The 26,569-nt window shown below is 43.1% G+C and overlaps 1 protein-coding gene across 1 annotated transcript in view; it reads left to right on the top strand.

Annotated features, from left to right (window-relative positions):
* COL26A1 (collagen type XXVI alpha 1 chain) overlaps positions 1-26,569 on the top strand; it is a 179,542-nt gene that overhangs the window by 25,300 nt on the left and 127,673 nt on the right. The window contains 2 exon segments of the mRNA XM_075719432.1: positions 69-191; positions 11,206-11,309. Coding sequence (XP_075575547.1) covers positions 69-191; positions 11,206-11,309 — 227 coding nt within the window.

Below are 26,569 nucleotides of genomic sequence, written 5' to 3'. Positions count from 1 at the left end.
TGCAGTCTGATATATGTCGGTTCAGCTTGCAGCCTTACTGGGGCTAACAGTGTCCTTTTTCTCTGCAGGCATTGGTGTCACTATACGGTTACGCGGACAGTTTCCTGCCAAGTGCAGAATGGGTCAGAAACGGTGATCCAGCGAGTTTACCAGAGCTGCCGGTGGCCAGGACCTTGTGCCAACTTAGTGAGGTAAAAATCTTCATGTCTCGCGTTGCCCAAATTTTCCTGCACTTCTCATTACATTGGTTAGCTTTTAAGTACTGCATAGAGGGTTGAGATCAATGGGTCAGATGCTGATATCCTGCTTCATGGTGGTGTAACTAAAGAATGCCACTGGTGCCAGCTGCAGAGTACTTACACATGAAAGAAGTGTAGTGTTAGGGACAAGCTATGTGAAAGTTTAGTGTAGATTGTAATGCCAGTTTGTACTTCTCGGCGCAGGAGGCTGCTGCTAGTCAGGCATGAAGCTAAATAAATGTGAAGTCCAACAGTGCAGTGTGACTGAACAGGGTTAGCAGGGATGCTGGACCAATGGCACTATGTGGCTTGTTGGTGTCAAGTCCTCATACTTGGGTCTTTAAGGGTAATATTGATCGCATACCCTGGAAAGCTTTGATCAAATTCCTTGCAGCTAGTGATGGACAAAGGTAATGTGCCCTGTACCTTTCACAGTGGAATTTCCTTACGGCACCTCTTACTCCTGCATCTCAATATCCTTTAGAGACATGCAAGAAAGCACAATGTCCCCTCTCCCTAGATGAGAAACAAAGCTTAGAGACAGTGACTTGTCAAAAACTTGCTCCGAGTCTGCTGTTAGCCTGCTTTGCCTTTCAATCATCTACAGTCTTGGGATGCACCTACATTTAAGGGGGGGGAAGTGTGAAATAGCTATCCCCAGCTACCGCCTTTCAGTATGCGAAGTGTCTTAGTATTGTTGAGCTTTGCCTTCTCTGAAAGACATTCTCAGAGTAGAATAGTGTTACCCACCCATCTGGGAATGGGTGCAAAAAAGCCATTGTGCTCTAAATTTACACCTAGCTTCTATAACAATTCCCCATGTAGACAAGCCCATAATTTAGCTCACAAAGCTTGGTCATTTTATTGCTATTGTTACTAATTCACCCATAGGGCACTGACTGAGGTCCTCTCGTAGTTGATAACCTAGGCAGAATATGGTTGAAATAGCCATTTAAAAACCCAGGGATCCACCTTCCCAATCTGTTCTTGCAACTCTTCATCTGCAATTCACATTTTCCATGTGGCAGTTACCACAGTTGGTTCTCCGGTTTCTACTTGGCCACTGGTCAGTCTAAGTTTTTTCACTTGTAATATATCTGCTTTGGTGTCTCTTTGGTCTTGTTTTATGCAAGGCTGTGGTTGAAACACTTAATATTTCACACTGTCATGGCCAAACTTCTGTTGAATCTTTTTAATTTCCCAGACTTTTTATGCATATAATTGTCATTAAAAACTTGTGAGCTTTCACCTTGTTTCTAAACTTGCCAAAAATCTTGCTTATTTTTCCTTGTTAACATAACTGTAGTTTTGTAAGTACCAAACAATTGATCACATTACTGGCAAAAATCCTTTTTGTGGGCTCCTGCAGTTACTCATGTACATTGATTCTTACATTGTTAACCCAGAGACTTTAGGAGTAGTGTGTGCTGTTGTGACATTGTTATTCATGGAACGTTTTCAGTTTCAAATGTAGTTTGATTCATTTGCCTGATGAGTCCAATTGTTTGGAGACAATGCAGAATGGCAGCAGACTTCTCATTTTTTCTTCCTATGTGAAATATCATGGAAAGAAGCTGGGGTTATTGATACTTAATATCTCAGCTGGTGAAATCTCAGTTGATAGGGGCTGCATTTCTGGAAGACAATCACCATGAAGAAACCTACCAGAAGAGATGGGAGGACACTAATCCTCTGCTCCCTTTGCAAGTGGGAGGAAATGCAAGCAAAGTGAGTGGCACCCTTTCAAGGAAATGACTATACTGTCTGTCCTCTAATCATGCATCATATAACATTCTTGCATGAAGCAGGGAAAGACCCTGGACCTCTCTTTCCCAAGGATTTCCAGAAAGCTGCTGACAAATGCTGGAGCCCACCCAATTATCAACAAAGGTAAAGCAGGAGTGGCATGTGCTGTTTCCTGACCATTTCCTGTACTGCCACTGTATGAAAGGGAGAGTCCTAAGAAAAGGTAGCAATGAAGTTGAAGCCACTGAGGTCCTGAGAGTTGAGTGGGTTGTTGGATAAGTTATCCCCACCCAAGACATCTTTTAGAAGTGGTTGCTTGTTTTTGGCAGTACATCTGACTTGTGATAACAGAATGAAAAACAGCCACTGAAAATGAATGGCTCTTGTGACATTAACTACTGTGGGCAAAATTTGGTAATTCTGAGTCATGTTGTACGTTCCTGGGCCTGTGTGGCAGCCTATCAGTGTTACGTTGCCAGCACCTAGGGATGTGTGAATAACTGGCTTTCTCTTGTCTCAGAATTTAAATTTTTTTTAATGACGTTTTTCCCCCTCTTTCACCAAAATGAATATTGTCTCTTTAGAAAACGTCAATATCTCTACTAATTCGGGTGAATCCCATCTTCTGTTTTCAGATGAAAACTCCCAAGGATAGCACTGAGAAAGACAGTTCCCAAAGTCACAGGGCAGTTGAGTCCCTCTTCTATTCAGCACCTCACTTGCTAGTGCAGTTCCTTGCAAGTTGTTTTCCTTATTTTTCTGCTAAGAAACTGGCTTTGAAGGGGCTTGTAAGCTTATACTGGCCATCATGCTGCACAACTTCCTTCAACAGGTCTCTGAAAATTGCTATAGAAGATGAATGGAGCAGAAAACTCAATGCAGGTGCCCTACTTTATTCTCCCCACACCCCCAACTAGTGGTTTGAGAGTGATTCTGTACCTACTTTTTGAAAACAAAAAACCCCAACCCAAACCCCCAGATCTATCTTAGCATGTCTGAAAGCTTTGGGTGACACTGCTGTTTGCCTGGGAGCTGTCCCAGTTTTCTCAGGAATCTGTTTTTTCTTGTGATGAGCATGCTGTCTGTGGTGCAGGGCGAAGACAACCGCTCTGTGGTTAGGGTAAAGGTTACCTCTTTTGTGTTTCAGACTAACTTCTCCCAAAAAGAGAATGATGGATGTGGCCTGGCAGAACTTGAGCCCATGGGATTGCTGCTTTGCCACCATGGCTCTCACTGACAGCAAAGGACACCTCTACCCACATTTCATCCAATCCTGCTACTGCAGGACTGAAGTCCAGAAATGCTGCAAGCCCTGATACCTTGCAAGGTCAAGAGATTCGTCTCTCAGGGGGACATCCTAAGTAAGGATATCTTCAGTAGATACCTTCAAGAGGGAAAAGCAGCATGACTAGTATCGAATCTGACAGTGTTCTGTCCCGACATTTCACCAAACACAGGAGAGGGCTTATGCTAGCTTCATGGAAAGGGAAGCGAAGAATCTCTTGTGTCACTAAATGCCTTCTCTAGGTCACCAGTCCTTGAGCGTGTTCCTGTAATATGACGAGCTTCTCTGTTTTGTCTACGGTCATGATTGCCTGCTTGACTGTATCTGCTCTACATGACAGGTCCAATGCTTCATTCCCATCAAACAACATTGTTTCTGTTTCCTCCTTACCTTGTCTATACCAGCACCTCTGTCTTTTCAGGCTTTCTGGAAGTCTAGCTTCTGGTGATGTCAGGCTTACTCCAGGTCCTGTTCTTCTCTAGTGAGATTTCTGGTGCCTGAGCTTGAAGGGACGGCACAGCCAGATTCATGTGGTGTTACGCTTGACTGTAAGCAATGCAAAATGTCAGTAAGCCATTGGCATTATTTTGGCTTTATAGTATTTCTCCCAGCTGCTGCTTGAAACAAACTGTTTTCATCCCCTTGTTTACAGGGAGTTAACCATATCTGGGAGAGCTTTCATTCTGCCAGCACCCATTATCAGGTTGCTCACTAGCAAAAGGGATACCAGCCAAAAAAAAGGCATCTCTCAGCCTCGTGGTGACAGCTGAGAGGGGCTCTCTGTTAGAGAGACTCTGCTTATAAGTAGACATAAGTGTGGCCAGACAAGGATTTAATCCATTTCCTGTCTCCCATTCATTTGTATTATGTTTCTTCCCCTTATTGCACAAACTGCAGCTCAGGGTCAAGCCTTTGACAGAGGAGTATCTGTGAGATACCCAGCCTAGCAGCTTCAGTTGTGTGATGTCCTTGCTGTCTGTTCACTTGCTCTTGGGAAGCTGGCAGCTGTACTTCTTTTGCAGGAGTGTCGTCATCTTGGCTGGGATGGGACGAGCTGCTCTGATCTTGCCCTCCACCCCAGAGTCTTTATTTAGCTTGGGTGCTGAGTTGCTTTGGAGCAGTCTTGGCTGGAGACTTTCCCTCAGCAGATCTATTCTTGAACTCTCTCCATTTGTGTAGTGAAGGCTTCAGCTTCTGCGTGCCATAGGATATGCCTTTGCTTTGTCACGCTACGAAGTGAATGGGCAACTTTCCAGCAGTCTGGCTGAAGCTCCTAGTGTACTTATAAAAATCGCATGCCATTTATCTGTCTGAAGGAAGGGATAAAGTCTCTGGCTTGGTGTTTCAATGGCAACCTAATCTCTGAGTCTCTGCTGCCTGGATGGTTGCACCTGGCTCCCAGTAAACCCAGGCATCTGAATTGTAACCCTTCTCCTGAACAATCATTTTGCTGCAGCAGCTGCAGGCTAATGCACAATCCTATCGTGCTTAGGCCACTGCGTTCCCCGAGACTCACAGAGAAGGGTGGTCTCATAGGCCAGGCAAGGATTCGAGACCTGGAGTCAGTTGCTGGAGCTTTTGTGACTTCCTGTGCCTTCGGTCAAGCAATGCCATCTCACCTATAAGATGAGAACAGTACTTCTTTTGTCTTACTGTGTTTTATGATTTTGAGAATAGGACAACTTCTTGCTATACCCTAATTGGCCAAAATCAGGCTAATTTTGATTAGAGTATTTGTGTATGACTTGTGGTCAGTAAAACAGTATCTCAGGAGGTAAATGAATGTGATGAACAGCCTGGCAGATCATGCACTGTTACAGCCTTCAGAAGACAAACATTTTCTGCTTCAAACTATTGTTGCTGTGAAAATCCCTCCCTCATCTCTGGAAGCATGCTGCTTCAGATTGTGGCAGGATATTCTGACTCCTCTCCTACTTGTTTCATCCTAGAAAAACAATTGTTCCCAGCAAGGTTGCGTGAGTTTCTATGCTGCTATTTTTTTTTGCTGTACTCAGTGGTCACATAGCTGTTTCACTCTAGCCTTTGAGCATTCTGTCTCTGCAGCATTTTCTGGCTTCAGAGAATCTGAAGATTCCCCTGGAAACCCATAGCTGGCTTGTACAGGGATGGGCTTACCTGGTCTGCGTTCTTTAGCAAGAGCCACTGAAACCCCAAACACGATGTTACTCATCTGTCAGCTTCAAACATCACTCAAAGGCGGGAGAGGTGGAAGGGGAGAGCATTCCTGCAACGCAGCAAATCTGAGCTGTGATGCCCTTTCCAACTACCAGTCATTGCATGTCTTTTTCCTTTCAGTATTCTAGCTGGTTTGGCTTATCACAAATGCTGTGTGCTTTTGATGACATTTTTAATGTAAGCAGGCTACACATCTTGCATGGATCATTCTTGCTGTTTGGTGGTTTTGAATGTTGGGTTTTCTTTTTTGTTGTTTTCATTTAAACGGAACACATTTCTGCTCCTGGAGGGATTTTACAAGCTAGTTTGCAGAATAACAAAGAAGGAATTCTGCAGGCTCATCCATTTTGGTCTTCTCTGCTTTTGAAGACTCTATTGCTACAGGGCCAGTAGGAGAAGTTGTGGATCTGTCACCCAAAAGAGTGGCCTGTAGCTGATGTTTCTCCTCAGTTTCAGAAGTAGTAACGCCACAGGGAAATCCTTCTCTTTCCAGTCAATTGCATAATAAATCCCAGAGCTTATTCCAGTGCATTAGGATTGCTATTTGAAGTCCTGTTACACACAAACTCTTTTATGTGTTTAATCCCCTTATTTCTCTCCAAGATGTAGAGTCATATGCTTGGAAAAAGATGCCTGCTCTCCCATGCGCACATGGGATATAAATGTAGGATGAACAGTGCTCCGGCAAACAGGATAGACAGAGGCTCTGAGTGTGTGAGGGATTAGAGCTGTAGCACAAAGGCACGTTCTCAGGTTTGGGAACAACGTGGAGGGTTGTGTGCTGCTGGCTGGGTACAGGTGGAGGGCCATCTGCTTTGTAGATTGTGCAGAGGCACAGGTGTCCTCAGGCTGCTAATTGAAGGCCTTTTGATCTTGTCCAGACATGCTGTCGGGGCACTCTTCCTCCTTGCTGGTAGGGAAGTGTAGTGCTGCTCTGCAGTAGCATTGAGATCTAATTGTTAATACAGACAGGAGCTGATGATTACTCTGGTGGCATAGAAACATCTGTCTCCGTGTCCTTTGTCTTTCGTCTTGGGACTGAGAGACTGTAAAGTATTGCTCTATACAACTTGGGACGAGAGGCGTATAAGTTTCTGTTTTCTGGGTTTTAGACTTTTGTAAGTTGTGTAAACCAGACATGCTCAGAGTTAAAGAGAGTCCTCTTCCTCCCCTTTGGCAAGGGCAGGAAACGTACAATGGTCTCCAACTCTCCTGCACCTGCAGGTTTTGTTTTTTGTCCAGTGTCTGCAGGAGCATATTTGAAACTCCTATGGTTACGTTCTTCCCTGGGGAACTACTGCCTTTGTGCTACGGAAGCTGGAAGAGCTGGGGCTGCAGGAAAAAAAAAGAGCACAGGTCTGATTCACAGAGTGATGGTCTCTGCCATGCTTGTGAGTGCAAACTTGATGACAAAGGTACTCCTTGTCCCTGCGTCAGCTGTGGCACTGGTTTGAGGTGAAGTTATTTTGCCTGTTTTCCACAGAGGAGCTACCTGGTGTAATCAGTGTCTGGTAGGCTTTGAGAGGATAGTTATGATGGTCTGTGTGGGGTGGGGATGGTGGTGTTGAGAACCAAATATGTTTTTGATAGCTTCTCTGAGAAACAGGCTCTCTGGGTACACCCACAGGATATTCTTTTCTATGTTAATTCTTGCCCAGCTCTCTCCAACCTTCCTTCTTTCCAAGGCAGCCAAATACTTCAAGATTCATTTACTTAACCTGACATATGAAAACTGATTTCAGAACACCCTGATTTTCTGTGGGGAATTTTAGATTTTTGGCATGTCTGTAAATCAGGCCATGGGGACCAAAAATTAGAGGAACTACCACAAGCTTTGTTCTGATCTTCTTTTAATGCAGAAGTAGCACTTGTTACAATGAAGAAGGATTGTGCCTGTTGAAAAAACAATACACCAGTTATATGTGCAGGGCTGCACTCACTGGGTTGACATGCGACTTCATTGTCACGAGAGTAGTAGGTAAAACAAAGCTTGGATTCCTTGGTTTCCAGATTCTTTGCCAGTAAAAAGGCAAAGAGGCATTCCTCTTCTTATCCTGAAACCCACTAGTAAGTGATGTTGAAACTTTCAACCTGGAACTTGAATAAAAATGAATAGAAGCCTCTGAAGGTCACCAAGGTCTCCTCGGGCACAAACTGCAATGGCTGAATGAATTGCACTAACAAAACCATCTCTTGTGATGTGGAAATGAGTTTCACGCCTTCCCTCTCATGTGGTCTTCGTGTACAAACAGCTTTGTTTGTAAGTGTCAAAGGGCAGGGGAAATCCATAAAGGGGGAAGGTATTTCCTGTGTGTGACAGGCTGTCCTGCTTGGGTCATGGCAGAGATCACACCTTTCTCTTTGACCTGATTTTTGAGGCTCTGATCCAAGAATGTGACACTCTTTCCCTTTCTTGTGTTATGTCTGGCTGTTGTGTTCAGTGACACTTCCTTGAGAGCAAGGGGAACATATTCTTGTGTGCTGAGGCGTGAGACTTGTTGGCTGCCATCCCTTGATGTGTCCTGACCTCTCTGGTATTTCTAGCTTCATACCTTTAATTGACCTTTAATTGGTCATTTTGTGCTCCATCCCCAAATTACCACTTCCTTGGCAGTCACTTAGAGTGACACAAACAAGAGACTCTGTTTCCCAAATGATGACTGCATGCAGATGAGCTCCTGTAGCTTGTCTGACACTGATCAGGCAGTCTTCAAGGACAGCCATGTGTTTGATTGGATCAGTGGCTGTTGGTTGAGTTTTCCGGGTTCTTCCCGCAGTGTTGCCCTGCTCCCTAGGACATTGCTGTGAGCCTCAGCAAACATTTTGGTAAATCATGCCTATCTTTTGCAGTAGAGTGGCAGGTCCTGGTAGTTTACTTCTCTGTGAAGTGCTTGGAAGCATTCTGCTGAAGGGGACTGTGTATGTTGAGCACATCCTTTGGCTGTCTGGGAAGCAAAGAGGTGCAGGTTGTGGCTTATCGTAACCTCTTCTCTTACTGTGGTTTTGCAGATTTCTATGCCAGTGTTTGTGGCTTGGGTGACATCCAAGGGAAAGGCTTCCCTATTCTGCTACCGATCCTTTTTTCTGCCTGTTGTTTTCCACACACTTTCATTCCGAGGTTTCTGATCTTTAACAGGCATCTTCCTCTCCTTTTCCCATGTTTTTTCCTCTCCTTCAATTGCAACACTTCAGGTATCAGACAGTGGTGATGCTTTGCTAACGGAGTTTCCTTTGCTCCTCTCCTGGCATAGCAGTCAGAAATCAGCATGATGTGATGATATATGTAACAACAGACCTTGGTGCCACGTCACGTGATTGATGAAAAATGATGCTGTGAAGAACAGAGCAACTTTAGAGCAAATCAGAACTAGCAAGCTGGGACCGCTTCACATGCCTGACTGCACGATGCTGAACAGAGCTGCAAACATCAGGACTCTTCCAGGAAATTCAGGGTGGGTGGTAGGCTGTGACAGCTGAGCTCCATGTTTGTCATGCCCGGAGAAGTCCTCACTCATTTGAGGATTAAACTATAGCTACTTCCCTGACACAGAACTGCTGCCAAGATTCCAGTCTGGCTCAAGCCACTCTCCACACTTCATAATGAAGTTTGAGAGAGCTTTAACATCTTGGTGTTGGCAGAAACATGGTTTTAAAATCACGGTGTGGTTGGAGACTAGCTGGCTCTGGACAGTGGTAACAAGGCTAGAGACTTTCATCTCAAGGTCAAACCCAGCTGTTGTGTTAGTGACGAAGTCATGAACTTCTGACTGATGGTTCAGGGCTTATGTGTGGAAAGATGTCTCGAGTCCAATGCCAGGACTGGGAGTCGGGAGACGGGTTCAGTTCCTGAACTTTGCCAGAGCTGTTCCAAGGGACCCTCAGCAAGACACTTAAAGTCTTCGTGCCTTAGGGGTCTCTGTGAAAAAGCACTGAAGGTCTACCTACATCAACATGGTGCCAAGTCCTCAAACTCACTCATGACTGCAAACTCCTGAATACCATTGGATGCAGAAGAGCAAAGAACTAGGTGGGACGAGCTGGCTCTATCCAGCCTGTATTAGACAAGTGCCTGGATCACAGTTGTCGGTATTAGCAGTAATTGGTGTGCTTTTTGGCAACTTGGAGGATGAGGACGTAATGTTCTCAGGGGACAGCGTTGCTCTCCCATCACTGAGCAACGCTGTTCCAAGTGCAGGCAGCCCCATGCTCAGGAGGAAGCTTGTGCGACCCTCCTCTTTCGTAGCTATAGGACAAGTTGGTTTCTGTGTTTGGCAGCTGGCATAAATAATCAGCAACAGCTTAGTGAGAAATTAGTTTCCCAAAGACTGCGTTAACCACGACTGAGCTGCTGCCTACTTTCCAAGACATACATGGGCAGCCTCTCCCGGCAAGCCTTTGTTAGTGCTCTTCAGAGCAACTGTACCAATGTCACTGCAGTGCCGTCCTGGATGTACACCTGCGCCTGCTACCCCTTGGGGGGGTTATGAATGAGATTCATGCAATTTCTAGCTCCGTTTTGGCCTTGTGCCCAGCCGAGCCCGGGGTAGTGCTGCAGGCAGAACAGGCTGGGGCAGCACTCCGTCTCCTGGTGGCTCTCGGCACTGCGGGAGGAGGTTCTTTCCCCAAGGAAACCCGGGTGCTCTGGGCTTGTGTCTGCCTAGCCTTGAGAGAGAAGCATAAAGCTGCAGCCTGCAACACTGTAATCCCAAAGCTTCAGCCTCTCCCTGTGCGTGCCAAATTCCTTTGGCTGTTAAATAAGGGTAGGAATTTTGAGGGGAGCTTGTAGAGTATGACTTCTGTGTTTGCTTTTGGCTTCATGAATAGCAGCAGTGACTTGTCTGGCTGTACACTGGGAAAACTCTCATTTGCCAGCTTTGAAGGGCTGCTGTTTTAAAAGAAAAGCTGGCATTTATGCAACTGTCCATTTTTCATTGACTTCAGAATCACTGGTGCCTTGCACTGGTCTGCTTGTGACTGCAGGTAGCCCTCTAGTTTCCAGTGGGGCATGGCAGTACTTGTGCTTTAATTGGGACCCTGGGGGTGCTGTGTGCTGCACACAGAGCTAACAAATGTGTCCTACAGAACCTCAGCTGTGGTAAGGAAGAGCGTAACCCTATTTCAGATGGGGAAAACTGAGGCACAGGTCAGCTAGCTGGAAAAAAGGCTCCATATGCAGATCACTGATGTAGGGTTGTGTCATGATGATCTTTGTCACGCTGATGTGTTGATATACCCTAGATCTGAGTGGTGGGGGTGGGAGAAGGGAAGACACCCGAAAGATTTATGCAATTTTTGTGAGATCAATGTTTTGGAAACTCTATTAGTACTGAGTGTGGAAAGGCTAATGCCAGCCTTTGTTCAATGTCAGAGAAATCCACATGGAGGTAGAGTGAGGAAAAAAAAGAGTTGTCATCTCTGCCACTTGCAATGACTTGGTAGTGATGAGAATTCCACAGAGCATACTGGTGTTATTTGGGGGAGAGGTGTCGGGAAGAGCCAGAAGTGTATGAGGGCCTAAGGAGAAAAATAAGGGTTGTTGAATCAGATCCACATTGTGGTAAACCCTTGCTCTGTTATTTTGTGTGTCTCTTTTTTTTTTTTTTTTTTTTTTTTTTTTTTGCAGCTGGGGCTGGCTGGGTGCTCTGGGGGTATATTCAGGGAGGAAGATGTGCTGTGAATTAGCAGCAACACCGCCCTTGAGTAGGTAAGTGCATTCTACTGACTTCTTGTTTGTGTTAGTTACAGGACTCTCATCAGGCCCACATATAAAATGTCCTACCGAACTGTGACCACGCTGGAGTGGAGGTGCTGTCCTGGCTTCACAGGGAGCAACTGTGAAGAGGGTAAGTTAGAGCAGCAAAGGGATGTGTGGATGGAGTGGCTGGGTTGAGTTGGGTTTTGTTCCTTAATTTGCTCTACACCTCTCAAACATAGGAACAAATCACCTATTCTCTTCAATCCCCATCATTATCTGAATGCTCATGCACAAGCTCCGAAAAGTGGTCTTGGAAAACAGACCATACCGAATGCCTGTGAAGAAGCGTGAACAGGGAGGGGGAAAGAAATTAAGAAATGGGTACTCAGGGATGACCTGTTTATAGATGTGCTCATGCTTGGCATCCCCATTGCACAGTGCTTCAGAAAATGCACTTTCTCCATGTCAGTGTGTTATCTTCTCCACATCCCACTATCATCACCAGTTGCTGTAGCTGATGAAAGCTGGTTCCCGGATGGCTGCTTGTAAGAGTTACGCCTGTAAGGTCTGGACACGAATAATATGTGTTCCCAGAGAGCTTTGAATTAAATTAGGCACCTTTGGTTCCCCTTCCCACCTGCCCCCTGACTTATTGGTGCAACATTCAGGTTGCACAGTGCATATGAAAACACAGTTCTGAGTTTGGCATCTGATCTTTCACACAGAGGAGAACACAGGGCTCTTTCCAGACCTGGAGGAAAGGAAAGTCTCTTTCTGATCATGATGGGCAAAAAGGGCATGTTTAGCATTTTCTTTCCTAATGTTTTCTGCTTTAACTGTTGCTTCTGGGGCTTTGAAACAAGTCCTAAGGCATCTGCTGAATCTGTGTCATGAGTGTTCATGGCTTATGAATGGGAGAGAAACTAAGCCTTGAGTTTTCATTTGCATCAAGTCAACACAGCCTGCCTCTGCTGGCTGGTGAAGGGTCATTGGGGTGTTCAACATCTCTAAGACCGCTGTTTGTGGCTGCATGTTGTTTTCTTTGTGCTGCGATATCTTGGTGCTAATCACACAAGTCAGGCAAATCTCTAACTAGGAAGTTGTCTTGTTACAGTCACAAAGAATGATGCTTGCAGACAGCAGCTAGCTTCAGGCTGCTGAGGAAACAATAGCTTCCCAGAAGCTCAAGAAAAGTCTTAAAAAGTGACAAAGCTACCCTAAATTGCAGTCTGCAGGAGAGAGCTTTGCACTTTTAGCGTGCTGCTAAAAGAAATGAGCCTGTTAAAGAGAAACTGCTGTGTGTAGCTTGGATTTTTACCTGTCGCTGCAGGGGAGAGGGATGCTAAGGGTTGTGGCAGAGCTGTTATTTCCAAAGTAGCTGCAGCTCAGCCTGGCTGAGGATCTGACCGAGGACCCAAGAAGCCCATGTGTGCAGCCCATTCGTGTCTGTAGGTTTGGACAGGTGTGAGTAATTACAGCTTAGTGGTGCTGCTGGTGTAAAGGAGAGAATCCAGCTCCCTCCTGCAGTGCCAGATCTGTCTCAGCAGAGTTCAGTGGAAATAAAAAGCCAACATAAGCTTGTTTGAGAAAGTCAGCAACGATCTCACAGGAGCAGGTCTGTGGAACGAGGTGACAATTTTATGCAGTCAGTTTTCAAGGTGGAACTGTTCTTTTGGGCTTGGATACAGTCTGTGGAGTATGAGCAGAAAGCCAGTAGCAAGCCCTCACTTTCATGTGTGAGATTCTTTTTACTTCCCCCCGCCCCGCCCCCGCCAGCCCCTTAAAACATCTGGCACTACTGACAGTCCCATATACTTGAAAGAAGGAGAAAAATAAAAAAAAGACCCCTTTCTAGTACAGCAAGGTTGTGCCACTTAATTTCTAGCAGCAGTATTGACACTAGTACTGTGCATAGCACCTCAAGCTGTCCAGAGGCATAAATTTTAAAACTGAAGTATTTACTTGCTCCTTATGTTAATTCTAACGTTAGTGTCATTTGGAATTGTAAGTAAAAGAGGCTGAAAAGAGCTTTTTAGGGCTTTTTGGCAACCTGATATAAAGCCTTCTGTACTTGTTCCTTTCTGCACTCTCTCCTACTACAAATTTGGTTCCTCTGAGAGGGTAGGATGCTTATATCTGTGTGGGCCCTTCCTGGAAACAGCAGACAAAAGAAAACAGAAAACTAAACTGAAACAAAACAAAAACAGTGCAGTTATGGAGCCACAGCGAATTAGCAGGGTAGAACCTCAGAATGCTTTCATCTTTTTTTGGTATTAGTTAGATTTCTCCTTAATATTTCATGTTATTTGTATGTGCAGCTGGTGCTTTTGATGTTGATGTGAGGTAGGTATGATTGAAGGCAGATTGGACCTGTGCTATTTTTAACTTGCCTTCTTGCTGTGTTTCAAATGCTCTAATTCTGTGACTGTCACTGTTGTTCTCCATGTGTCAGCAGAATGGCAACTACAGTGGCTCTGAGCTTCTACTTCAAGATGTCTCCTTTTTCCAGAGACTAAAGTAAAAAGTTTTCTTTCTCAATGAGCCCTGGTTGCATTTTCATGAGTGGGACAGACTAAGCCAGGAGATAATAGATCGATCAAGCACACAGAGCAGTTTTGGGAGTTGTGTGTGCGTGGGCATGGCTACGGGGTCCCTTCTTTAGACTGATGGTGGGATTTGCATCTTTAGGCTTGAGAGATCCTATCTATTGATTCCTTCTTTAATCTCCAGTGAGCAGGGTTGATACTTGCTCCTTTGTTTTTGTGCTGTTCTGGAACAGTGTCTTTGGGGGAGCCACCGTAGCCTGTCTGGAGGATGGATTATTTTTACTAGCTTTCCTTTTATGAAGCCTTCCTTGCCCTTTTTAAATTTATTTCTTTTAGCATTTTATGAGGGAAGATAGGATGGTGGGGGGGTGAACCAAGGAAACCAAGTCAAAGAACTTGAAATCATTCAAAGGCTGCAGTGCAGCAATTTCGGACATGCATACTTTCTTGTTATCTCCCAAATGGCAGGTCAACTTTTCTTTTGCAAATGAAACAGTCCAGCGTGGAAGTCTAGCCCCAAAGTATGACAGACTCCTGATGAGACTGGCTTACTGTAACACACCTTCGATGACAAAACTCCCATTCCACAGCAACATACTGCGCTCTGATAGAGCAAGCTGTTAAATGCAATTCAGTTATTACAGAGTGTCTTGATGCTTAGCTAATAAGTTTAGCTTGAGAAAGTAACCACTTAACTGTCACCAGCTGGCAGGCACCTACATTAATGCTGAAGGCTGCACATTGTTTAGATTTAAATTATCTTGGGAATTCAACTCTTGCATTGTAGCTGATAAAGAGCAGCATCGTCTGGAGCAAGCCCAGCTCTAGAAGCGGGTGGAGATTTTGCTACTCAGTGGCCTATTAATTTACTGAGGTGGGAATGGCTGCTTTGGATCTGTTTACTTTTTTAAGTTGACACTGCTTGGGGCTCTCCCCCCTTCCCTTCATTGCTTTCCTCTCGTCCAAAGGAACGTTAACATTTGAAAGGTCTCTAAATCCTTTACTGTTTTTGTAGAAGTGTGACCAGCTAGTTGAGTAGATAGTTAAAAATCACCAGTTGTACCAGGGCTTCCTGAAGGGTTTCTTGCAACTGTCTTGGATGGAGAAAGAGACTTGATGCAAACAAATCTGGTGAATTTAAATGTCATTAATTGTCAGTAGATGCTAATTTTTATTTTCCAGTTTCAGGGTTTTTTTGTTTTGTTTAAGCTGGAGCCCAAGCCTAGGACAGGAAATGAATCCACTGAGCCACCCAGTCTGCTGACTGCTGATATAAAGAACATATGGACGAGGGCAGTGCAGAGGTGAAGTGGTTTAGCTATTGCAATCATGCATCAAGCTGATTGATTTGAATCCAAGATGATGCTGACATTTCAACTCAGCCTTTTTTCTATATGGCTGGAAGTTCAAAGGCAAGTGCAATCTCTTGGGAGAGGAAAAGTGTCCCTAGCAAGTTCAGGGGCTCAGCACTGCCCTAGAGCTCTCCAGCTAGGCAAGGTCTTATTTCACTTTACAAATCTAACATAGATTTCTTTCTTGTTTGTTTGTATTGCTTGAATTTGGGACAGTAGCCAGTATCCTATTTACCCCAGAAGCAGATTGATGGTAGGCAGCTTAGCTGTTTGGGCAAGAAGCAGCTCCAAGGGTAACCTCAGCACCTCTGAAGTGATGCCCTTGTGATTCCAAACTGACTTTTTCTTTTTTTTTTTTTTTTTTTCCCCATAAGAATAGCAGTGGGATAGGAAATTTGAGCAGCCTTGTACAAGTAATGGTTTAATTTGAGAGCTTCTCCCCTCCCCCATTTCAGTTGTTCTTGGAATATTTTTATCTACTTTTAATAACTATTGTTTGCATCTTGTCATCCTGATATTTTTCAAACCTCTTAGATTCCCATGTGTTTACAATTTTCAAAGCAGCATAAGAAAATGAGGACTTTCCTCTCAGTATGACAGAGTGCAAAACCCCTCTCCTTTTTTACTGCTGGTTCACAAAAGTCTCTTAGTCTCAGGAGGAGAGATACAGAACAACACTGCCAGGAAAATCTTAAACTAGCAAATGCAATTATGATACAAAATTTGATGAGGCCATGAGAATGAACATCAAAACTAGAGACCTGAAAGTTTGAAAGCCCATTAAAGTGCTCTAGGAGGAAGGGTATTCAAAGTGGTGTCGATGGGACCTCACTTCTCCAAGTCCTGGTTTGTTCCCCTGTGAACCATTAAACATAGAACTGCCAATCTATGTGAAAACAGAATGTGAAGATTATGGAGTAACATTTCCCATAATATCACAGTAGTTCTCTTCAGGAGTTGAGCTTGTGTGAGTTTTTTCCTTTCATCAAGTACTTCAGTTCCTTCTTGTTTCTCCCTCTTCCTCATAGCCGCCATTTGGAAGCAAGGGAGTTAAGTCTGTGTATTACATACAGTGAGTAGCAGCACTCTTTGCCACTGAGCTTTTTTCATCTTGCCCTTAGAAACTGAAAAAATGTAAGAGAAGGCAGTGGGAGTCAAGAGAGGCATTGCACTATCTGTTCCTAGTGCTGCTAAATCCTAGTACAGTGATGTTTTCTGACTTCAGCAGAGTCCAAGTCCTGTCATAATCAAAGCAAAAGGTTCCATTTGAACAGTGAAATTCTCCCAGAGGTGGTTATCTCAGTGCTCTCTGGTTAGCAGGGCAGTTCTACGCTGCAAATGTGTAGCGGACTGAGGTACCTTCCTTTCAAGTTTGGATCTAGCACAGATCCTTGTACATATGTAGTCATCTACTAGAGACTGGCTCAGTAATTCCCTTAGTGAAATGTGACTTTGCTCGCATTTGGAGACCTTTGTTTCAAAGTGCAACGTTTGGTTCCACACAGCAAACTTGCTTCTAAAAAATCTTCTCATTCCAAAGTTTAATCTTTATTAGATTTGATAAGTGAATTATAAGAATACATGTTATAGACTATTAAGTGCAACCTGAATTTCCTATTATCTAGTTAGTAAAGCAATTAGTAAGTAGGTAGTAAAATGTGGTAACTAACTCTGTAAGCCTACCTTTGAAAATATTTCATGAAAAAACATCAAAACGTGTTGATCACCCTTGATGGAATTGCTGATGCATGAAGGTGGCTTTCTGAGTAATGACATTCATGTACCTACAGTACACAGGAGTTGGATAGTATCTACCCTGATATTTTCTTCCACAGTATATGCCTCCTTCTGCTTGTGTTTCTGGTAGCCTCTTCAATACAAGGCTTCTGCTTTGTCCACCAGAATTTTGCCAAACTACTCTATGATGTGTCACCCAATTCCTATCCACTCCCATCACCATACTGACCATTCAGCAACCTCTGGCTTCAGGCATAACATGTGTGTCACCCTTGATCAAATGTTCTGAGGAGTTCCTGGAGCGTGTGGTCACTGTTGGAAGAATATGCAGCCTGCTGAGAGCGCTTTCTGGCATCAGTGCTGTGTGACTACTTGAACAATTTCTAAATGTTCATCTTCTCTTTCGATACACAGTCAAAAAAAAACCAAAAAAAACCCCCCACCAAACCCAAACCCTGTCATATTTCCAAGGATTTTGACACTGCATTCCAGCATCTGAGTAGATTCATTTTTTTGGACATTTTTAATCTGAACAAGGAGAATTTTATTCAGCACCTAATGTCAAAATATTTGGAGTGCTAAATATCTGCAGATGTTATCTTAATGTAATTAGAAAAGCTATATGCCGTACTGTTACATTGTCCCAATTTTTTTAGCTCCTATCAAATTACTGTAGTATGTAGAGAATCTTTTTTATTTTGATAAGCTATTTGTTTGCTTTCAATATATTGGATGCTTTCTCTTAGCTGTGTATTTCTTAATTCACAAGTGACAGACCCACCTATTTATAGTTAATGGCTTTCCTATTAACTTGCTTTATTTCTAATCAGGAGTGAACATAACCTTACCTTAGGTAGGGCTAACACATAACCAGGCTGCAAGGCTCTGTGTGTATCTACTCTGCCTGGATCATTCTCACCATGCTGGCAGGATTCTGCCAATTGCTGTCAAAAGAGACAAGTGTGTGGGGCTTTAACAACTTCTGCCTGTCCGTAGGTGCTGGTGTAACTAATTGATAGGCATGTTTTCTGGGAAGTGGTGGGGTGCAGCAGGAGAAGGTTAGAGTTGAGAAGGAAGTCCTGGGTAGTTGACTTGAGCTTCTGAGCTCCTACTGCTGTGGTAAAGCAGGTTCTGCCATTACACAGAACGGATGCCAGTGGCTAGGTGTGGCTCTTCCATGTCTCTGCCAGTGTTGCTGCTTCCTGAAGAAGTTTCACTTTCATCTTCCATGCAACTGTCTTTAGTGTATGAAAACAAGTAGAGTAGCAATCATGGTCCTGGAATTGCTGGAAAGACCAAAGATGGTGAATTACTAAATTGGGCAGGGTCTTCATTTTTGCCTGTTAGAGGTGGCATGGGTTGGTTCTGCCTTGAAGCTGGGAGTCTCTTGAGGTTCTTTTTATCTGCTTCAGTGACAGAACAGGTAAGTGCTGATGAGCTGGGCTACATTAGAGGCAACTGTTGTCAAAAATATTGTCAATCGGTGACTGGAGCTGCCATTGGCAATGCTGGTTTCATTGAATCCTGCTTTAAGTACTTACGACCCTGTAAAGAATATAAAGGGTAGTAATCTTGAAGCACTCAGCAAAACAGATGAACAACCAGGAAAAGGTCCACAGAAAGAAATTGCTTTCGTTAGGGAGTTATAAAGTGTTGATCACAGGAGTAGATGAGCAAAATTTTCCGGATGCTGCTGGTAAGGAGGTCAGCCAAGGGGACACGGTGCTCTCTCTGAACTCTGCTGTGAGCCTGTAAAGAGAGCTTGAGGGGGAGTGGAAAAGGCAGACCTTTGACTTTTCAGTAGTTGGTTACTGGATGGCAAACACTGCCAATTCTTATTCATCTGTGGTGCTAGTGTGTTTTTAGCAGGTTAGGACTTGCCCATGGGATTAATTTGATCAGCGAGGAGAATGGAAGCATGGAAATCTTGGGCACTGCATATCTCTTTCTCCTGACCAAAGATTCAGTGATGGTAGACCTGAGAGCTTTTAAGAGTATTTTATATTAGACTTGTATAAGTGCTCTTAGACACATTTCTGGTGATTCATTTGTTAGATACTGAAACTTTTGCACCCAGGTGAGCTCTTGAATCACTTGGTAATAGAACTTGAGAGGCATGGGTTCTGAAGAGCCCATACAACTTCTTGACAGTGTCTTCTTCCTTTCATAATCCTTACTGCCTTCCTCAGCCCTATGCTTTTAACTCACTACTTTCTCATGTAGGTGTTCCCTTCAGAGCTTCTGTCTTCCCCCAAAATTATCACTTATTTCTCATTCATCCTCAAAATGATGAATCTTGTATTTGCTTGAGGCCATTAGAAGAGAGCTGTTTTTTCTCCATATGTAAGATTTGCATTATTACAGCCTCTGGGATAATAAATCTACATTGTGAACTTCTAAATCTGCTTAGGAATTGGAGGGGGTTTCAAAGGACAGCTGACTTCTTTATCCCTCTCTTCCCCCCCCCCCCCCTTTTTTTTTTTTCTTTTTAAACCTTGAGGGTCATATCCTTCAATGGGTTTGGAGTTCAGGTTTGTTTTGGGGTGTTTTTAGGTTTTGGGGTTGGTTTTTCTTTTTTTTTTTTTAAAAAAAAATATATTTGGTCTTGTCAAACTTCTGAAATCTTGCAACAGAAGAATTGCCTAAGAAATACAGAGATTGCCTTGCTTTCGTCAGGTTTAGAAATGCTTCTGACATAGAAGCAATTCTGCTTTTACTGTGGGGAGCTGGAATAACTATCACTAGTCCGTGCTAAACTCTAATCCTCAGGTGGACGGTCGGCAGCTCAGAGGGCAGTGAATAGACAAGATGGACATGACACTTTTTTTTTTTTTTTTCTTTTAAATATTTATTTTGGTAAGCCACAGATTGCAGGATAGCCTCTGTGGACAGGTTTTCAGGGAGGTTGTCCTAGCATGAGTTGTTCCAAATGTACTCCTGCCCTTTTGCAGAAGTCTGAAAAGTGTATAATGATAAGATAGCTAAGGTGGGTGTTCATAACTTGGGGAGATATCCCATGTGGCATATTTGCTACTTTCACAGGTAGTTGGGCTGTGTGAGAAGGCTGGATCCTTTGATTTCCAGTATCCAAATCTGGAGACATCTTCTGATGGCTGCTAGTTTTTGCCACCTGCCTTCCTAACCTTTGTGGGATGAGTTGATGTTGCTGGCCCATTAATAGAGGAGGGATGACCTTGAGGAAGCAATTTTGTGTAAACAGACCAGATTGTTGGTATTGAGTCACATGAAAATAGCCAGAAGGTTGAAGGACTTAACTAGGCCATCAATTCTGTCCAGAAAACGGACTTTAGACTGAATGCGGAGCATGCTGGAAAGTTTGTGCAGCTGCTGCCAGCGTAGTGTCCTCCTCTGTTAAAAGGAGGATGTGACACCTTATGCTCTCAGTCCTGCAAATGTAGTTAGTACCAAAATCATGAAAAACATTCTCCTGAAAATCTCCACCCAATTTCTCTTTTTCTACAGAAATTCCTGTCAGAGGTGGTGGAGGAAGGGTGGGGTTGTGTTTATAACAGAAGTTAACAATTTTTAGAGTGCATGCTACACTACCGGTTTCATACGGAAGTGCTAAATGAGAGGAATAGTTCCTAGTTGGTGTCCATTGTTTTTGATGCCTTTCAAGTGAATTATAGATAACAATGGAAGAAGAATTAAAACCACCTCCTGAAGCTGTATCTGAGCTTCCTTGCTGCTGCAGTAACTTACGTGATTTTTTTTTTTTTTTTTTTTTTAATCAGGAGTAGGAAATGAGGCCTAGGTCTTTAATATGAAATACCTACAGTTGGAAGGGGTGGCAATGAAGAGGAGTGTCTTCTTTCCTTCACTAATTTGCAAGGCTATTGCCCATTTAACAAGCTGGTTTGTGTTTTATTTTTGAGCATAACACTTAATGAAATTATGGCTCCCTCCCCATTGCTTTTTAAGGGCTTAGCTATGAAATGTGTGGACTTAATGTTGCTGTCAAACCGTATTGAATGGGATGGTTCCTTGAGGAAGAACTTGTTGAATTTCTTCCAGGAGAATACTTGAGCAGCCAAGAAATGCCTGACATGCAGAGTGCCATCTCTTTTCTTATAAGTGCAGTAATTTATTTAGTTTTAATTGTCCTGGATATCTGGCCCTAGCAGCAGTGAAGACTTGTGCAGATATGAGTGTTGGTGAGGATAAAGGAGAGATGTTGCAAGAAAAAAGGGAAAGGCTGAAGAAGGCCATAGAGTATACAGGGAGTGGTGCAGTTGGTAGCAAGCTGAACTGGAGCCAAACTTTGGGATAAGGCAGATGGAGATCTTCCTGTTCTACCTTAGTGACTTTTTTTTTCTTTTATTTAACATAGGTTTTTCATTAGATGAGTTAATGCAATTGGTACAATAACATTTGTTTTTTGTGTGATAACTTACTCCAGTTGTGGGCTGCTCAAAAAGATCAACATAATGAAGAGTTCCTGCAAGTGCAGTACCTAAGCAGGCTAAGCCTCATCCACACCAAAGCTTTCTTCAGGCAGAAGAAGAGATTTACTGGGGAACTAAATCCCCAGTACAACAGTTACAACTATTCTGGGATACTTTGCCATGTGGAAATGAGTTTGCAAGGAACTGGGATGCAGGTGGAATTGGGATTGCAAGCCCAGGAGTAGGAACAGAGGTGGATTTGCCAGAGAAATTTGAGACTGGTTTCATGTTTTATAGAAGACTTCGAGGTGAAAGCAAGAGGTAGGCATCAAATCCCCATGTTGCTGAATCCTAGACTTTATTCCTGTTTATTAAAAGGGGAACAAAAAGTGTTCCTCCAAATAATAATTTCTAGTGGTGTTGAATTTCAGTTTAACACGGAGAGGTGCTTGGCAAAAGCATGTTCAGTGCATGTCATTCCAACATCATGTCTTCTCTCTGTGAGCTAGTTAGCAGGATAAAGGCAGCAAAGTTAGTATAGCTCTATTTGGGAAGCTACAGGAAAGTGCATTAAATGGAGCAACTTCAAAATGCACAGTTCACTCAAAAGAAACCCTGTGCTGTCATTAGTAAGGGTTCAGGCTGTGTCAGTTTGGGTGAAGGTGTCAAATGGAGTTGTACCAGGGACTGTTCTCAGTCCAGTATGGCTTGCTATTTCATTTTAAAGTTAGTGTAAGGAATGGAGAGAGCCCTCTAATCAGATCTCTGTGTTTTAGAGGCTAAGCAGTACTGGGAATACACGGTAGACTAGGATTAAAGTGCAGTCAAATCTTGATTAAATTGTACAGTTGGGCAGAAATCCATAAAGTGAGATCTGTCAAAGACAGTCACAGAGGCAGGAATAATCAAATGAACAAATTTTAAATGGAAGGAGACTCTGAAAGTAGCAGGATTGCAGGGGAGGGAATGGACTTTGTGGAAGACGGTAGAATGAAGCTGTGCTCTAAACTCAGGAGAAGAACTGCCATCCTGGAGTCTGGTGCTACAAGTATTCTGACCAGGTGTAATGTTTGCTACTGATGCATCCATGATACTGCCTGACACACAACATTTAAAATGTTTATGGTTGGGGTGCCTGCGTGTGCACATGTCTGTTTCTCAGAGAGGTCAAGTTTCAGCATTTACAGTAACTTCAGCCTTGTTACTGCTTAATTCATGTGAAAACTAGTCCTAATTGGTATTGCAAATCTGAGCCGCATGATCTTAAATACTGTGAGGAGTGTGTTGCATTTGTGAAGGAAAATATTGGGCTGGGAAAGGAATATGCCTTTTGTAGTTGATGGGATCTGAATATGTCATACTGTTAAATAATTAGATTGGTTACCCTGATTACCAGCTAGAGTAGTTAGTAGATGCATGTTATATAAGCAACTGAAAATAGCATCAGCACAAATGAGGTTTTCTAAAAATAACACAACTGGTGGTCATTAAGGGATAACTCATGTTTTTCAAAAAAGGACAAGTAGATATAGACTCATTCTAATGGCTATATGCATGTGATTACAAAGAGTAGGAAACATTTAATCAGTTCCTAAACAAGTGTAGCATTGAAAGAGATCCTGACTGTCAGGGTATCTTTACTGCAGCATAAAGAACACTTGTTGGATGGGTCTTTAGCAACATTACAGTTCCTAAATAAATGAAGGCTGGGATTAGCTTGCTGGTGAACTTTCTGAAGAAATCAGCTATGATTCTATGTACTATGAGCTAGATTTTGAACATTTAATGAAAGACTTCATCAAAATGTGTAAGAGAGTGAAACATCACCATTTAAACAGGTTGTACTAGGTCCCTCAACCATCAAAGCAGGAAAGACATTAAGGATGGCTCTGTGAAAATCCCCTATCATATCATGAAGTTCATTAAAGACTGATAAATTTTATTCTGGACTCATAACATATGCTTCTTGCTTGGGCTCCTGATTTGTCTCCTCCTTGGATAATGCATCCAAATCCACAAGTAACATGCAAGTTTGCATTTCATTTTGAGCCCAGCAGGCATACGGCAATGAGGTTACAAGACCTTTCCAAGTGAGCCTGGAGGGACTTGTTGGCTAGAGTTTGGATTTCTGGCAAGGAGCTTACTCCAGCCCTTTTCTGTAATAAACTCAGGGTTCAGTCCCCGGCCTTTTATAGATACTGAGCACTGTTGCGTGTCTCTGGATAATCAGTCACTGGAAAGGCACAGATGTTTCAAGATGCATAGCAATGGGTGCAGCATGTAAGAAAGGCGACATCAGGGTCATACTACAGATGCAACCACATCTTACATGTGTTCTTTCTTCATGGTTTTCTGGTTACTAATACCATCAAATGAATAACGCAAAAACTAATAATGCTTGTGACTTTTATTTGCTGTTCATTAAGCCTTGCAATGCCATGGATGGCTGATGCCTCTACCGCAGGCAGATCCAATAGAAGAGCATTACAGTAATGAACAGAGTGGTGTGCAGGATTGCCCAAGGCAGTGGCTTAAATTAATTTGGGCAGCAATTCTAACAAAGTCAGAATGGGACTGGGAGATGTCCTAGTCCTTGCCTGGTTGTGGAGATATTAAGAGATAGTTGAAGAAATTCCTGCATTTTTTCTTTTCCTGTAAATGAAATACACTCCTTGTTACACAAGCATAAGAGAAGAAAACAGACCCAGTGAGGATTCGGAATTAATTCTTTAATTTGTTTGTAAATTATTACTTTCGTAGCAGTAATGCTAAAGAAGTCTCTGGTGTGTATCCACTGTGGAAAGTGCAGGGGTCTATATTGATTGCTAGGTGGTCCTTCATTTTAAAAACCTTGAGGAACACTCATGGCAGATGGACTTTAATTAGATTACTTCCTGCTGCTAGTGACTATGCCAAATGTGGCTCCCTAGATCAAGTGCTAGAGGTTTCTGTTGAAGGTGTCAGGTCTTGTTCTCATGGAAAGAGAGTGTTTTCTACAGCAAAAGCTGTAGAAACTGCTGTGGTACCATTGAGACGCTGACAGAAATTGTGGAGTATCTTGGTTAATTAGCTCTTCACCAGTGGCCAATTTGGGCAATAGATACAAACTATTGCTGTTGGCAGCCAGTGTTTTTTAGCTTCAATAGTAGAGGCCTGTGCTTAAGTAACAAAGGCTCTGGTTTTCTCTTTACTGGTGGTGAGAGTTGTTAAATCCATATGGCTCATAGTACTTGTGTAGTGATGGCTCCAAATGCTGCAGTTAGTTGTATTGCTGCAGGGCTTTGCACTGTAAAATATTATAGCCCATTAAATAAGGGGAACAAGCTACTCCTAAACTTGGCTTATTTGATCTTTTCAAACTTACCCTCAAGTGATTAAGCAAACAGTGGCTTTTCAAGCATTCTCCAGTTGTATTATCTGCTAAACATATCTCCCAGTGTGATCTGCCAAAGATGCCTTGAACACCGTCCTTCTGCTGTGTACTTGCTAGTCCTTGTGGAAACATAAATAAGCAGTTATTTCTATTGCATCTAGACTGTCTGGGTGGGATGCAGAGGGTGGGTATCAGTTTATGTTTAACATAACATAACATAAACTTGAAGATTCTTGCTTTTGTCTTAATATTAGCACTCACAGCAAGACAGCAGCTTTTTATTAGCTACACAGGAAAATAAACCATTCTCCTTGCTATGTGAGTAGTTCAAGTTTGTTTATAGTACGATGTGTTTGTACAAAGGTATCATTCTTGCCCTGCGCTTGCCTTAGGGAGGCAGAATGACTACTAGCAGTGGTAATTAGGATGATAACCATAAAACTGTAAGCTCTTTACCCAACAGTGTAAGTAACCAGATCCTTCATACACTTAGTGGGGAAGATGAATGAGCATTTAGATGGCTCTATTAATATTTAGTGGCAGATTTTTCTAGAATGAGTGTCCTTTGACACTCAGCACTGGTCTCCTAGACCTGGACAATTGTGAATACTATAAACTCTGGAATAGAAACCTTCACCCTGGAATCTGTTTCTGCCACAAGTTCAGCTGTGTTAAGCTTTGGTCTTTGATTTAAGCAGGAGAGATGGAGTAAAAGTAAGTTTCACTCTTCAAACTCATTAAAAGCTGGCAGGAGAAAGAGAACCATGTTCCTGAAGGTATATCAAAAGCTGATTATTTATCAGTCCTTTGTCCTTGGAGTTGTGATGATCCCAGAGTGAGTGAGTATCCTTTTTCCAATCCACATAGTTTTGTACCTCATTTATATCTCAAATCAGCAGAAACTCTGATCTTCACCTGGCTTTTTATGGCAGCTTGTAGAACTGTAAATGCGAATATGCTCTGACAGCAAACCCTAAATCAACCTTTGGTCACTGCAAGCTGGAATGATTTGAAAACCTGTGTAACCTTTTGACCAAACCTGGGCTGATGTTCAACATCTTTAACAAGAACTGAAGCCAGAACAGCCCTGATGACTTCAGATTTTCATTATAAGCCAGCTGTAGACCCTAATGTACACTCAGGTTGGGACAGAGGATATAACGGGTCAGCTGCATCATTTGAGCAGGAATGTGCTTGCTCCCTTGGGATCCTGTGAGCAATGGCATTCTCACTGCTGCTCTTTACTTACCTGGCACTGAAAAGCAGTGGGTGCTTTCTCTTCCTTTTCACCACCGCTCATGAGCATCAGCTATCTTGGGGCAGCCTTTGCCAGCATCTGTCAGTTTTTCTTTGCTCTCCAGCTCTTGCTTTGATGCTGAATAGTGTGACACTGCGGGCTGCTCCTGTGAATAATCAACGTAGCTCTGCACAAACCCTGTGTTACAGCAGTGTGCCGGGTTTGTTGTTCCAGGTCTGAGTCCCCGGTATGCATGTGATTTGAAAGGAGCCTGAATCATGATGTGGAACTGGGGAGTTGTATGTTAAATTCCTTGTTCTGGCACAGACCCTTGTGTGACTTGATGTCACATCAATGTGGATTGGTCCAGGCAGGGATGTGATAACTCTTCATCTGCATTAACCAGCTGAATAGAGGCTAGCTTCAGTTTGGGTGCAATAGTCAGCCTCTTATCTAGCCCTATTAGTGCAGTAGTGTGGGTTCTCTCCTGTTTGCTATTAGCTGAAATGGTTCCCTGTTTCTGAGTGGGTGTTGGAAGAGCTAGGAAGTAATCATCAAATTTTTCTCTAATACAGATGACAGAGGAGAGTCGGGCCACTTACGGTTATATATGTAGGAAAAGTAGTATAACAAAACTCTGTGGGACCTGTATGGAAGGGGAAGGTGATTTTATTTTAAAACACATAAATATGTTAATTCTACCCACTCACATTCTTGTAACTGTGAGCACTTGTGTCGTCTGGATTGGGTCACTCGT

The sequence above is a fragment of the Pelecanus crispus genome, chromosome 12 (genome assembly GCF_030463565.1).
Source record: "Pelecanus crispus isolate bPelCri1 chromosome 12, bPelCri1.pri, whole genome shotgun sequence".
Taxonomy (NCBI): Eukaryota; Metazoa; Chordata; class Aves; order Pelecaniformes; family Pelecanidae; genus Pelecanus; species Pelecanus crispus.
This window is presented reverse-complemented; position numbering and strand designations above follow the sequence as displayed.